The sequence below is a fragment of the Neolamprologus brichardi genome, chromosome 17, assembly GCF_056152115.1.
Source record: "Neolamprologus brichardi isolate AB-2024 chromosome 17, ASM5615211v1, whole genome shotgun sequence".
Lineage (NCBI taxonomy): Eukaryota > Metazoa > Chordata > Actinopteri > Cichliformes > Cichlidae > Neolamprologus > Neolamprologus brichardi.
The window spans coordinates 1,063,615-1,077,379 of record NC_142120.1 but is presented as its reverse complement, the minus strand read 5'-3'; the positions used below and the strand labels follow the sequence as shown (position 1 = coordinate 1,077,379).

General features: G+C 41.9%; 2 protein-coding genes across 2 annotated transcripts in view; one reads left to right on the top strand and one right to left on the bottom strand.

Moving 5' to 3' along the window:
• Window positions 1-568: 568 nt before the first annotated feature.
• Window positions 569-6,544, bottom strand: mrps33 (mitochondrial ribosomal protein S33). The gene is made up of 3 exons (XM_006799738.3): window positions 6,370-6,544; window positions 2,950-3,166; window positions 569-1,016 (listed from the first exon to the last, which is right to left on the bottom strand). Exons 2-3 carry the CDS (start codon window positions 3,162-3,164, stop codon window positions 911-913), a joined length of 321 nt encoding a protein of 106 aa, XP_006799801.1. The 5' UTR covers window positions 3,165-3,166; window positions 6,370-6,544; the 3' UTR covers window positions 569-910.
• Window positions 6,545-13,486: 6,942 nt separating this feature from the next.
• The window catches only part of tmem178bb (transmembrane protein 178Bb), a 63,037-nt gene continuing 62,758 nt past the window's right edge, over window positions 13,487-13,765 (top strand). The window contains exon 1 of the mRNA XM_087830890.1: window positions 13,487-13,703. The gene's annotated coding sequence lies outside the window, so the exon portion shown is untranslated. The remainder of the gene's footprint in view (window positions 13,704-13,765) is intronic.

Sequence of the window (13,765 nt, the reverse complement as noted above, 5' to 3'; positions counted from 1 at the left end):
ACGTCTCATTCACCCAGTCGCACACACTCATCGTGCTTTTATCTGTGCCCAAGTACTGTCCGACACACACACACAATTCAATTCAATTTTATTTATATAGCGCCAAATCACAACAAAAGTCGCCTCAAGGTGCTTCATAGATACAGAGAAAAACCCAACAATCATATGACCCCCTATGAGCACTTTGGCGACAGTGGGAAGGAAAAACTCCCTTTTAACAGGAAGAAACCTCCAGCAGAACCAGGCTCAGGGAGGGGCGGGGCCATCTGCTGTGATTGGTTGGGGTGAGAGAAGGCACACACACTGCATCCATTGGAGTGTCTCAGGGTTCAGTATGTTGCCCAATGATACTTCACCTCTTGGACAATAGGAGCTGGCAATCATCCTGATTGGTCGATGACTCCTCCAGCCTCAGTATTTCACAAACTGTTTAATTCCCACACGTGTTTACGTCAGCAGGTCGACCCAGAAAAACGTGTGGATAGCAGCATGTGCTGAGTGTTTCCTACATGGACGGATTTTATCTCCCTCTTCTTGATTTTTCCTCTTTAAAGGCAATAAAACAAAGTTTTGCAGATTTATCACATTGACTTTATTGTGAAAAAACTTCTGTACATTTGAGCCGTTCCATCCACAGTCGAGCTGTCAGCAGCTAACGCTGCCTCCTGGGCTGTTCTACAGATTATTATGTGGTAATAAGATATAAGCACAGCCCTCTTACTACCACACACACGTTCAATGACATGCACGATTTAACAGAAGTGGGATATGCCCGACTCAGAACGTCCTGTCAGCACAGAAACAAAGGACAGCTCTCGGGACCAGCCTCCCACCGCGGTGCACAGCAGCCAGCGCAGAAACCGAAGGGCGTCGAGTCCTGAGCAGCCTCGGGGAGCAGACGTGTGGCAGCTCACTTCTTCTTGCCTGCTCTCTTCCCCTCTCCTTTCTTTGGCGTCCCTTTTCCTCTTAGTTTCCTCAGACGACGCATCTCCTCCTTGAAGTCTTCGTGCTCATCTCTAAAACAAATTAAGGATTTGATTAGACAGTTTTTACTTCTGCCATACTTACATGCACTTCATCTTATGGATTTCACTGTTTTTCATGTGAGATCTCTTCAGAAAGTTATCAAACCATCACTCAGGACTTTCTGGTGAAGCAGAAGAAGAAAGCCACGTTGAATAAGGGCACAGGACATCTCTGCAGACTTTACCTGCACAGGTATGTAACATAACAGCTACCCGGGTATATCTGGTGACACATTTGAACCTTTTGTTTTGCCTTCAGCTCATGCTGGACCCTCCTCAGTGGGAGCCTGACCTGGAAGCTTTAAGCCAGGGATGGGAACGCCAGGCCTCGAGGGCCGTGTCCTGCAGGTTCTAGATATCACACCTGAATCGAGTTCATCACCAGGCCTCTGGAGAACTTCAAGACGTGCTGAGGAGGTCAATTAGCCATTTAGATCAGCTGACACATCTAAATCTGCAGGACGCCCGGAGTTGGACACCCCTGATCTGTGCAGTTCAACATGTCTTTAAGGGAAGTAATGAGCCAAAGCTTCTTGTTCACAGAGCAACATGCAGCCCTGAGATGGTTAGATGGTGTAGTTACACACAAATGTGATATACTCTGTCATACAGCTTATTAATGTCCTCTCAATGTGGTTTACAACGTTTCAGCACGTGGACCCTGCAGTGCCTCAGCAGCTTCAAATAGCCGGCCTAATAACTGCAGTGACGCTGTACGCTTCAGCAGCATCACCACACAGCAGGTCTCGTTCTCTGTTCTAGTGCACACTCAACTTATTGTTGTCCAGTGAGGCGTGGTTAAATCCCCACTGGTAACCATGAGACATTTTCCATAATAGAATAAATGATGACACCTCCAATCACATGATCTTTGAATCACACAAAGAAACAAAACCCCTGATGAAGAATACAGCAAATCATTTGGATACAATCAGTTCAATATCTGGGCCACAGAAACATTTCATCACAAAACAGAATAAATAACGACAAAAAATCTAGTAACAAGGTAGTTAGTAATTAAGAATAATTAAGTGATTAAAAACTAGTGGGAAGTGTGGGAGTGGCAGGATGTTGTCAGGCTGCACAGCTCCACGGTAGGAAAGCCTGCTGCAGTGAGCAGTGGGTCAGCGAGGCCGAGTTCCAGTCCAGACGTGAACCACACTTTACATTATTAACAATTATGGATAGAATCGAAGATGCCGTCCAATATGCCGAAATCTAAGAAAGCAAAAAAACCGTCTTCTTCAGACTTGATTCAGACTTGACTGATGAGCTTTAAAATACTGCATTCAGCGTCTTATACTCTGTAAATGAGTCATTTCAGTTTTTAACAAAAAAGCAAAGCAGTCTTTGTACTTTCTGAAGCGACTGCAGTTCACATGTTCCCCCATTTATAAGTCACTTCAAATTCTTTCTGAGGTAATAAATAGTGGCTGATTAAACTTCAGAGGCACCGACAGAGGCAGGGGGGCGGAGCTTGAATCTCTCGGGTTCCGGCCTTCACTTCCTGGTTCTCTTTTTTGGTTTTGGAAACAATGTAACTGCTCCTGCACTGACATACTTATTGCATGTTACAGTGTTTCATGCTGAAGTGTAAATTTAAATTATTTATAAAATGTATTTCAAACAAAACACATTTTAGCGTGCATACTCATATTTGTTTGTTGTTTAATCAGTTCATTATCACACCTACACTGTAATCTAATTACATTTTTTAAAGGGAGAAAATGACAACAGTGGGATTTGTTTTACTTTTTTTTGTAAATCCCACAAAAAATGAAAATAAATGTTAATATCAGAAGTTATGAACCTTCAAACTCTTAAAAATGTGTTTCAGCAGCACAACTGTGTAAAAATAAATGAAGCCATGTTTGCTTTACAAAGGTAAATACTGTCCTCATATCACAGGTGTATTCTACTGTACCTGAACAGACCCATGAACCGGAGCTTCTGGGTCACAGCGTAGTAAATCTTGTGGTGTGGGTACCAGTCATACACCTCCTTCCTCTTGGCCATAGGCGGCTCCTGGAACAGCTGGACCACCTTCATAGATTTCAGGTCAGTTGGATGCACAACTTCTCCAAAGATCTGTGAGCTCAGTCTGGCCATCCGCAACGCATAGCTGGACAGGCCTGCCATCACTGATGAGCACAAGAAACACACAGTTTGACATGTGACGAGTTTGGACACGCCTTCTCATTTAATGTTCTTTACTACTTTCTACATTGTAGATACAAACTGAAGACATCAAATAAGTCAAACAGGATATCTGGAGTTACGTAGCAGAAAAATGTGAAAAATAACTCTAAACATGTCACAATGTAGTTTTTGGGTTTCTTTGTGGTACAACTTATCTTATTTGTTTAATCAGCATGAAAGTTACATGAACTTAGCATGTTTAAAAGTATTCTACGTGAGTTTTTCTATGATTTTAAAAGAGCTGGTGATTCATCTTCATGGTAAGAAAGGACTGAACATTTTGGGCTTTTATTTGGAGGAACAATGAGGTGCTCATGCTTGTCAGGGAACACTGGACCAGCTCTGCATCCACTCAAAACATTCAAGGGCGTCTGTGTGTTTGCCCAACTAGCCTGTGTGTGTTTTGGAGTGAGCATTTGACCGTGTCCCTCGAGATGCTTCCAGAGTAGATCGAGCCTGTTGTTGCAGGGTCCAGTTCCCGTGAAAGCTTAGTCTGCGCTGCATGCAAAAAGTCAGACTCATCTTCAGTGGGTTTTGGACTCTGCTGTTCTGCTAATATATTGATGGACAGAAGTTCTAGTTTGCACTCAAGGGGTAATGGTGAGAGTCTAGTTCATTACCAGGCGTCTGGAGAAGTTGAAGGCATGTTGAGGAGGGGCCAAGTCCCTTTATTTAGCAGCCTTCTTATAGATCACAAGTGGGGAACTCCAAGTGTCCAGGGCCGGTGTCCTGCAGGTTCTAGATACCTGAATCAAATGATTAGTTCATAACCAGACCTCTGGAGAACTTCAAGACATTTAAATCAGCTGTGTTGGATCAAGGACACATCTAAAACCTGCAGGACACCGGCCTTAGAGGCCTAGAGTTCCCCCACCCCTGCTCTACACGATGGTTTGGCTTCGCCTTAAAGACAGGGTGAAAAGCTTGGTTATTCAGGAGGAGCTTGGAGTAGAGCTGTTACTCCACCACACTGAAAGGAGTCAGTTGAGGTGGTTCGGGTATCTGACTAGGATGCCTCCCTGACACCTCCTAGGTAAGGTGTTCTGGGTATGTTTCACCGGAAGTAGATCTCAGGGCAGACTCAGGATACACAGAAGAGTATATTTCTCAGGTTTTTTGGAAATACCTTGGTGTCCCCCCAGGATAGCTAGAGAAGGTGGCTGAAGAGATGGAGCTCTGTGCGTCTCTGATATGTACTTATTGAGACATATAGCTGCACATGACTGGAATACAGCAAGAACTGGTTTATTTTCCTCGCACTAATACGCAATACGTAAAGGAAACAATAAAAAGCACAGTGAACGTTTCTCCAAAAACATTTAACACACCATGTGCTGTAGTATAGCTAGCTGATGCTAATGTAATAACTAGCTATGCCAGCCTGACATTCAAGGTTAATAAAGATCAGCAGGTTTTGGCCTGGACTGGAAAATGCTGGAAAGTGTTAGCATCTAATTATCTGAGACAATTGAGTCGGTCGTGTTGATTATTGCTGTAAATTATGAGAAAGTACAATTTTTCCTCTCTCTGCTAAAGGAGCTAATAAAGGAAACATATGTTAGAGCTGTTTCTTATAGTTTATAAACTGTATAATATGCTGCATTATTTAATTTAGTCCAGCTGTTCTGGTCGTGGAGAAACTGCATCATTTCCATAGAAATGAACAAAGAATTCTGATTGAAGCACCATTCCTTATCATTTCAAATATTTAACTTATTCTCACCATGACTGCAGGTCACGTCACTCACAGAGCAGTGAAGTACACACATATCAATAGCGAACAGCCATCAGAGGCAGAAACAACTTAAAACCAGAGTAACCCAGTTACTAGTTTAATTTAATCTTTCATATTTCAAAAAGAAAATCAAAAAACAAATCCTAACTGCAGGAAGTGACCCGGAAGTATTTCCAATTATAAAGGAAAGGAGCTTCAACGCTTTTTTAATTGCTTCTCTTAACACTGGGGCATCCTTTATGAAGGGAAAGAAGAAAATGCCGTCCCATAATTCTTAGCGAGGACCATCTGTCAAGAAAACTAACCAAGCAGCGGAGATCATGCACATTTTTAAACATAATTGTATTTTCCAGTTCCCCGTGAATGTTGACGGCAGGCCGGTGTTTCAGATTAACTGGTGTTTAGATTAACTGGTGTTGGTGGAACAGATGTGTGGCAGACTTGCGTTTCAGGAGCTGCTACCGACAAATCAGCAAAAAACGCCAAATGTGTCATCTGTGAAGCTTGTGAGGTTATCCCAAACACACTCCGTCAGTCTTGATGCTGTTGAACAACAAAATGTTTAAAAATGTGGCGAGTTTACCTGGTGATATCCTCAAACAGACACGATTGAAAGGTACAAATGTGTTGTGCATGTAACGAATTCAAACGTGCTGCAGATGTGTGTCACAGGTTGATCTGGCTGTAGGCTGTGGCACTTGGCCAGAGGTGGCGCTGGTTGACTCGAGTCCATGTTAGTGCACAAAGCAAACTGCTCGCTGTAGTTGTGAAGCAAAAACGCTGAAACCGGAGAAATAAAACGTGCGAGGGGAACGATAACGACGACTAGAGTCTCCCGATCGTTTACTCTTGCTGTCCTGTGAACAACATCGGCGTGGTGTTAATTGTTTGCTGTTTCCGCGATCGCGTCGCGCGTGAGACAATCACCAGGTAAACTCGCCACATTTTAAACATTTTGTTGTTCAACAGCATCAAGACTGACGGAGTGTGTTTGAGATAACCTCACAAGTGACACAGATGACACATTTGGCGGTTTTTTTTTTTTGCTGGTTTGTCGGTAGCAGCTCCTGAAACGCAAGTCTGCCACACATCTGTTCCACCAACACCAGTTAATCTAAGCGCCAGTTAATCTAGAACACCGGTAAACCCAGGAGTCCGGCGGCGTAGATTTACATAAACTCGCTAAATCCAGATTATAAACTATGTTAACTTATTAAAGTGCGTTTATGGGTCCAGCAAGTAAATATACCTTACCTTGAACAGCAGGTAAATATGAGAACTAGGGTTTCTGCTGCTGCAGTCACAGGATGATGTGTTAACACGGTTCTGTAATGTTTGAACACGAGGAAGCAGCTCGTGTCTGTGAGCTGATGTGACGAACAGCTTCATGACAGTGAAATTAATTCTTACCGCAACTGCGCACAGCGTCGTTTCCAGTCTGTCTGTAGCCTCTGCTTCAGGTAACAGGTAACAGTGCACACGTTCAACTAACCGTAACCTTCACCAGAGACGCTGCATCGCGCGTGATACATCCTCCGTGGAGCTGATTGGCTTGTTCCTTTTACTTCCTGTTTGTGCGACTCTGTGTGAATTACACATATCTATCGTTGGAACAATTAGTAGTTTTTATTACACATATATGTACCCATTAGCCGTCATTAAATTCTAGAAAACACCAGCCTAGAAAACACTATCCAAGTCGATATATTCTAATTTATCTACGCATACTGCCAATGCGTTTACGCAATCAAAGCGGAAGTCCGTCCCTGTTAATAGTTCCGTGGATGTGACAGGTATAGGCAAAGTTCCGCTTAAATGCAGCTGTTCGCTTATAAGTGCAGGTTTTTATTTGGCTTGGTAATAATGAGACGGAAGCGTTTCAAAACAACATTTAGCCCACGTGTTCAGCAGCACATAATTCAATTCAATCAATTACTCTTTACTGACACACTTTACGTCCATCGTTAAAAAAAACAAACAACAAAAAAACACAACATATAAATCTTAATAAAAAAATAAAATATTAGTAAAGCTGGTAAGGGCGCACTAGCATCATATTAAATATCCTGTGGATTAAGAATGAGACTCAAGTTTATATTCATGTGCAGACAGATGAATGAATACTGCTGACAACATACTGTAGCAAACCTCTACTCATGTCGAACACTAAAGCTTTCTAAAAGTCTCATTTTGCAGCACTTTTATCTATGCTTAACACTTTTTCTGACACACACACACACACACACACACAGGCACAAATTGGGTTTAATTTGCACCTATATAAATAAAAAACTGTAAATTCATAATGATATTTTAATGACATTGTTTTGTGACATTTCATTAACACCTTTCTATTCAACATATCTTTGCTATTTACTTTCTTTCTGTCTTTCTTTTTCACACAATCTTGAGTGTTTGAGTTCCTGACAGTTAAGTTCCTTGTATTTAGTTATTTGTATTTTCTCCAGCAATAAAGCTGTTGTTAAGTTCAGTCCAGCCTGAGAGTCCTGTAGTTGGGTCCTAACCTGCCTGGTCCACGCAACATATCATGAGACGTTTAAGGTAGGTGCATGGGACCCATGGCTCAGTGCTCTATGGGACCACAGTGCACACATGTGCTTGAACCTGCCAACAGAGTCGCTTTACTGTAGTCACATTCACTCAGCCAGTCCAGAGTGGAGCACACCCAGCAATAGTGCAGCATATAGTAGTGTAAGAATGCATGAGACAGTGTCATCAGTACCACACTTGGAAAAGATGCTCTTGCAAACGTTTGTCTAAGAGCCCTGCGTTACACAGAACCTTTTTTTATTCACTGTGGTTGAATATGAGTTATTGAATAAAAAGCTCATCTACAGTACCAGCATCATGGTTTTGATGTTAGACTGTAAAAGTCTTGGTGACCTGAAGCGTTTTCACATCTGAAAATAGACTTAAATTAAAATGTACCAAAGTAAAGCAAGGCTTTCATGTCAGACAGCTCTGTCGTGAAGCTACTCACCTGTCAAATAATATGTGCATCCAGCCTTTACATTACAGGCATCTCGTGGCTGAAGAAAGCTGTGCTTGTTTCATCTCATGGCAAAGTGTATTTATCTCTGTCTGAAGGCATTTTCGTCTCATGTTAACAAAGACTGGAGATGAGCAAGCAGCTTGTTTCTGTTTGTGCATGCTCGTTGTGGATAAACTGCCACTCTGTGACTGAACTGATGGAAGGTACGGTGCCTACTGTTCTGAGATCAGTTAGACCAGCTACAGTTGAGGCCAAAATTATTAGCCCCCGTTATGAAATTAGACAGCACTCTTGATTTCAGTGTGAAAATAACCATTAACAACAAGTCTTTGTTTTGTATAGTGTGTCTGCTTCCAAAACAACAATGTCCACTAAGTTTAATTACAATATTTTATAGGGATGCACCGATACCGATACTGGGGCCGATACTGTAAAATGTGTGTGTACTCATACTCGTAAAAGTTAACCGATACCAACTTATTTCATTAATCAGAGGGTGGCTTGTCATTTCTGTTGTAGTTTTTTAGATTGGCCACTAGGGGGCCCAATTATCATTATATTTATTATTTATTTTATAATAATTATTTTGTTTGTTTGTTTACAATATGGACACTCTGCAATAATTTAAAAGTTTAATTTATTCGCAAACCTAATTTGTATTTATTTTATTCCAAACAGAAGTGTTTATTTATTATTCTGAAAGCTCGAGACAGTGCCAATAGTTCAGTGATATTTTGTAAAATTACAATGTGGAGACTCTGCAATAATTTAACAGAAGTGCTTATTTTTCATTTGAATTTTTTTTGTGGTCATTTTTATTAAGATTTTATTTTTTATCGGCAGGGAATATGATAAAACCTGTCTTCCAATTCATTGCATTTGTGTGTGTGTGTGTGTGTGGTAGAAGTATCGTTTTTTGTACTCTGTATTGGCAAGTACTCAGATCCAAGTATCGGTATCGTATCGGTTTGAAAAAATTGGTATCGTTGCATCCCTAATATTTTATTGATACACCAAACTGAAAAAAGGGCAAAAATGAAACATCCAAAATTATTAGCCCCATGGCCATTAATAGTCAATACTGTACCCTTTCTGAGCCACAACTGACAACAATCTCTTAGAGTAGGTCTTTACAAGGTTGGCACAGGTCTCCTGAGGGATTTTGGCCTATTCCTCCATTGCAAACTGTTCTAGCTGCTCCAAATTGAATGGTCCACTCCAGGATCTTGGTTTTGGTATCCTTGAGGAACTGTTGGACTAATTCTGATGCATGCTTTGGGTCATTGACTTGCTGGAAGACCCAGCGATGACCTAAGCCTAGACTATAAGCAGATTTCTGCAAATTCTCCTTCAAAATGTCAACATAATTTGTTTTTTCATGATGTCATGCAACCAAACAAGGCTTCCTGTGCCCGAGGCGCCAAAACAGCCTCACAGCATGATGTCCCAACTGTGTTCCTGGGCTTGAAGGCCTGTGCCTTTCTTCGCCAAACATAAGCAACAACTGTGCTGAGACAGTTCCAGTTTAGTCTCATCAGATCAAAGCACAGACTACCAAAACTCATCTTTACCTTTCAAATGTTCATTGGCAAACCTCAGTCGGGCTACGATGTGCTGCTCTTTGAGTAAAGGGGATGTTCTGCGACGATGCTGCTGAAGTCCGCCACAATGAAGAGCCGTCACAACTGTGTTCCTTGAAACATCAACTCCAGAAGAGGCCAGATCAGCAACGATCGTCTTTGCAGATGTCCGGGGTTCCTTGCTGACATCTTTGACTATTTTCCTCTCCAGAGTTCTTGAAATCTTGTGCTCACGGCCACGGCCAGGTTTGTTTCAGAATTTGTCTCCTTGTACTTGGCAATGATGCAACATACAGCATTTCTAGACACTGTGAATTGCTTGGAAATGGCAATGTAGCCTTGCCCTTTATCACGAGCCTCTACTATCTTTTTTTTGAGCTCCAGAATTATTTCCTTTGTCTTTGGCAATGGTCAGTAACAGTAGCTCCTCATGTGTTCAAGTCCCTGTTCCTTGGACCCTTTCTATGCTGATTGAATGTTGTTAGGAAGCCAGTTCTGCACACATGTGGTTTCAAAGCTGATTGGTTAATTGATCTAGGAGTTTTGAAAGCAAACATTCACATAGGGCTAATATTTTTGACCACCCCATTTTTTTAAAATTATATTTGATATAAAGCAAGCCTAAAAATGTATTTTATAATGTACCAAAAGCTACTAAATAGCGCTGGTGAATGTTTGATTATATCAAGTTTCATCAATGCTGCAAACATTGGGCAAAAGTTTAGCAAAATGATCCAAAATAATTTTGGCCTCAACTGTAGCATTAGCCAGTAAACGAGCTTCAGTAATTTAGCATCATAATAAATGGGATTCTCTTGCTAACAACCTTGTGCAACAAGTGTGACGTCGAGAAGATGGAGTTTGAAAAAGTTTTTATTAACTCAGTTAGCATGAGCATTAGCATGATGGAGAGGGGGGCGATGGCTCTGACCAAGTTGAACAGGATAGCAGAACGGTGAAGATGCTCATGTAGAGCGCAGGCAACACTAATGGTATGCACATTGCACCCTACCATTTTATCATGGTGAAAAGGTGTAGTGAAGGAAGACAGTTTGAGGATTCTTATGTTAAACCACTGATGTGAAAGATGAGTAATGTTCACTCTGACAAATGTCGGATGAATTTCTTAAACTAAGTCGACACAGCAAAGCAAATTAGTTTGTTGAGTAAACCTAAAGGCTGTGAAGTTCTTTGCCCTCTTCCTTTATTTGTATTTTGTCAGTGTTTCTTTCTTTTTCGACGTAGCTCAATAGAATTACATTTTCATTTTGTTTTCTACCAACTGAAGATTTTAAATGTAGAAGCATTCCAGCAGGGTTCTGTTAGGTTCTGGTTCTGTTGTTTAATCATTATTGTTGGGCTCCCTGTGTGACTATTTTTCCTTGTTCTCTGTATTTCTAGTTTAGGTTGTGTTGTTTGTTATTAGGCCCCTTTTCATGTCCTGGTCTCGTCTCTGGCTGTATCCCAATTCAATTCAGGGTCTGCAGCCTTAACGATCCTCGAGGGCCGCGTACTCAAAGACCGCTAAGGCCGGAAGTGCGAGGCTTGTGAAATGGGACGGTCTAGCCTCCGTCGCGCTGCCCAGGTTGCCTAGCAACCATGATACTAACAGCTGGAAACGTTTCATACAGCTTTGTTTGACAGAAATGAAGGAGAAAATCTTTTGTTCATTTGTGTGTTTCTACATGAGCTTTGATCATTCTCTGATTAAGCTCAGCTATTGAACGGCGTATATTTTAAAGTAAAGGCTGTAAAACCAAGTTAGTACAAACGTCACTAATGTCACATGACTTTGCCGACATGTGGCCAACAGGAATGTTTTAATGTTCTTCGTTATTAAACATTTGCACATAAATAAGTGACATAATATTCAGTACTTACTTAAAGTTTACTCTTCGGCGCCCCTCATCCTCCGTTTTTTTCGGCAAAATTATCCACACCCACCGCCGCGCTATGCATTCTGGGATATGTTGGGCCACGAAGTCTACACCGCCACGTCCTTAAAATTCAGGGAAATGAAGGACGCATTTGAGGGTCGCATTTCGAGCAGCCTTCGAATTGGGACAGCCTTCGTCGCGTCGCTGTGACGTAATCGGCCTTAAAATGCGACCTTTAAGGCTGCAGACCCTGAGTTGGGATACAGCCTCTGTGTCCTTCCCTGTGAAGTCTTCCTCTTCTCCAGTCATGTTTCTATGTGTCTGTCTGCTTTCTCTCACCTCTCTTGGCCCTCTCCCTTTGTTCCCTGTATTTTAGTCAGTCTGCCCTCAGTTTGTGTATCCTGTTTTATTCTGCAGCCACTTGTCCTGTGTCACGTTTGGTGTTGTGTCCCCCCGTCTCACCTCTTAGACTGTTGCCAGCCATGTTCCCCAGGTGTTTCCTCTTTGTCCTGATTTCCTCTTGTATTTACTGTGTGTCCTGTCTAAGTGTCAGTTCTGTTTGAACCTGTCTTTTGCTATTTGCCAGTTCCAGTTTCCGAGCACAGTCCCGTCTGCTGTCTGAAATTTGGGTCTGCAAATGTGCCTGCCACACACAGCGTTTCCTGCCAGCTTCCTGCCAACACTGCTCTGTGTTTTGACTGTGCTTTCACTCTCCATCAATACTTTACCATTTATTATTTTTCATTCTGTTCAGTTTTTCCCAATTTTCATTTAAGCTGAAGCTACTTTGAGAAGTTGAAGGGATCTTTTGAATCGACACTGAATTGATTCCAGCTCTAGGTGGCACCCGGAGTCTATTTCTCTTTAATAACAGAAGATGGCGCCAGATATGAAGAAACAGAAAGTAGAAGCCGAAGATTGTTCTGGATGTTTTCAGTCCAAATGTTTAAAATGTACCTCAATCAAAGCTGTTTAAATATTTAAACAGCTTTGATCAGCATAATTATGACCAATCATAAATTACTTTAGCTTCCTTCTAAATATGTGACTCAATGTCTTTTTGTGCTGCAGTGCTCAAGCACCTACAAAACAAACGTGTCAGGCTAAATAAACAGCATACAACATACTAATGTCAATATTGCCTACATTAACTGAAAAGCAGCTCTTCTGGGTCCTAAAATAGCCAGTTTCTGCAGAATATAGCATATTCTTTATGGGTGATGAAAAAAAAACAAACATTTCTTTGACTGGAGAAACGTTTGAGTTTAAGAAGCAACACTACTTGAATTCAGCAAAACATGGTTTCAGCTTCCCTTCATTTTAATGTGACCCAAAATGTTCGAGCTACACAGACGTAAACATGGACCACGGTTATCAAAACCACCTTTGAGGTAAATGTCTCCACCAATAAACACTCAGAAGAACAGTAATACCAGCCTTGGTGTCACTGCTGGTCTTTATACACCATGACTGACAGCAGCCAGGAGCTGAAGCTATGCATGGTCACGTGACTGTGTCAAACATATGTTGTATTCCTGCAGGAAGCACTTATTGAGGCAAAACACTAGAAACAACTGAAAACCTATTTCACATGATCACATTTGGAAACTTCACAGCAGAAATCCCTGTTTTCCTGCCCCCCCCCCATTAGTTTGAAGGGAACGGCTCAGCTTTCAGTGTTTCAAGCAGGATGCTCTAACACTGTGAGGGAATCCACTCCGCCTCCATCGCTGCCTCTTGGATTTTTCCGTTTAAGTGAATGTCAGCGCAGCTCTGTAGATCTGGTTACCACAGATCGATACATCTGTATACATGTAGCACATCTGTATATTTGTTCATACAATATCTGTAAATCTGCCCGCCTGTATACCAATATAAACATCTGTATAAACATCTGTATACTTCACTTATTTGTCCATAATCTGTTCATAACTATTCCCACCTTTATTCCCACCTTTATTGGTAAATAATCTGCTCCTATTGCTCTTACTGCTCTTGCACGTGTGATTAGATTCAAAGTGCAATGACAATAAAGTTGAATCCGAATCAAAAATCAAACCTGAGTGGAGATTTCACGCGGGCAGCTGTAGTCATGTAGCCCGTGAGCTGACGGCGCTGCTCCAGACAGACTGGTGCTGATTGGTCAGCGCACAGGCCTGCTGTGTAGCAGCTGCCGTCATCCCCTCAGACGTGCTGGGGATGCTGACTGTGGCGCTGATACCCCTGCGCTGTGCTGGTGGGCTGCGGTCTGCGTGGGCTCTGTGGACACATCAGGTTGGTTCTCTGAACTATGAGCTGCACGTTATAGGTGGTGCATGTTCGTGCTCGTTCAATCG

Coding starts and splice junctions, on each gene's coding strand:
- mrps33 (XM_006799738.3), bottom strand. CDS start 3,164: ATGGCAGGCCTGTCCAGCTATGCGTTGCGGATGGCCAGACTGAGCTCA. Junction 1,017..2,949: donor CGGTTCATGGGTCTGTTCAG/GTACAGTAGAAT, acceptor AATTTGTTTTAG/AGATGAGCACGAAGACTTCA.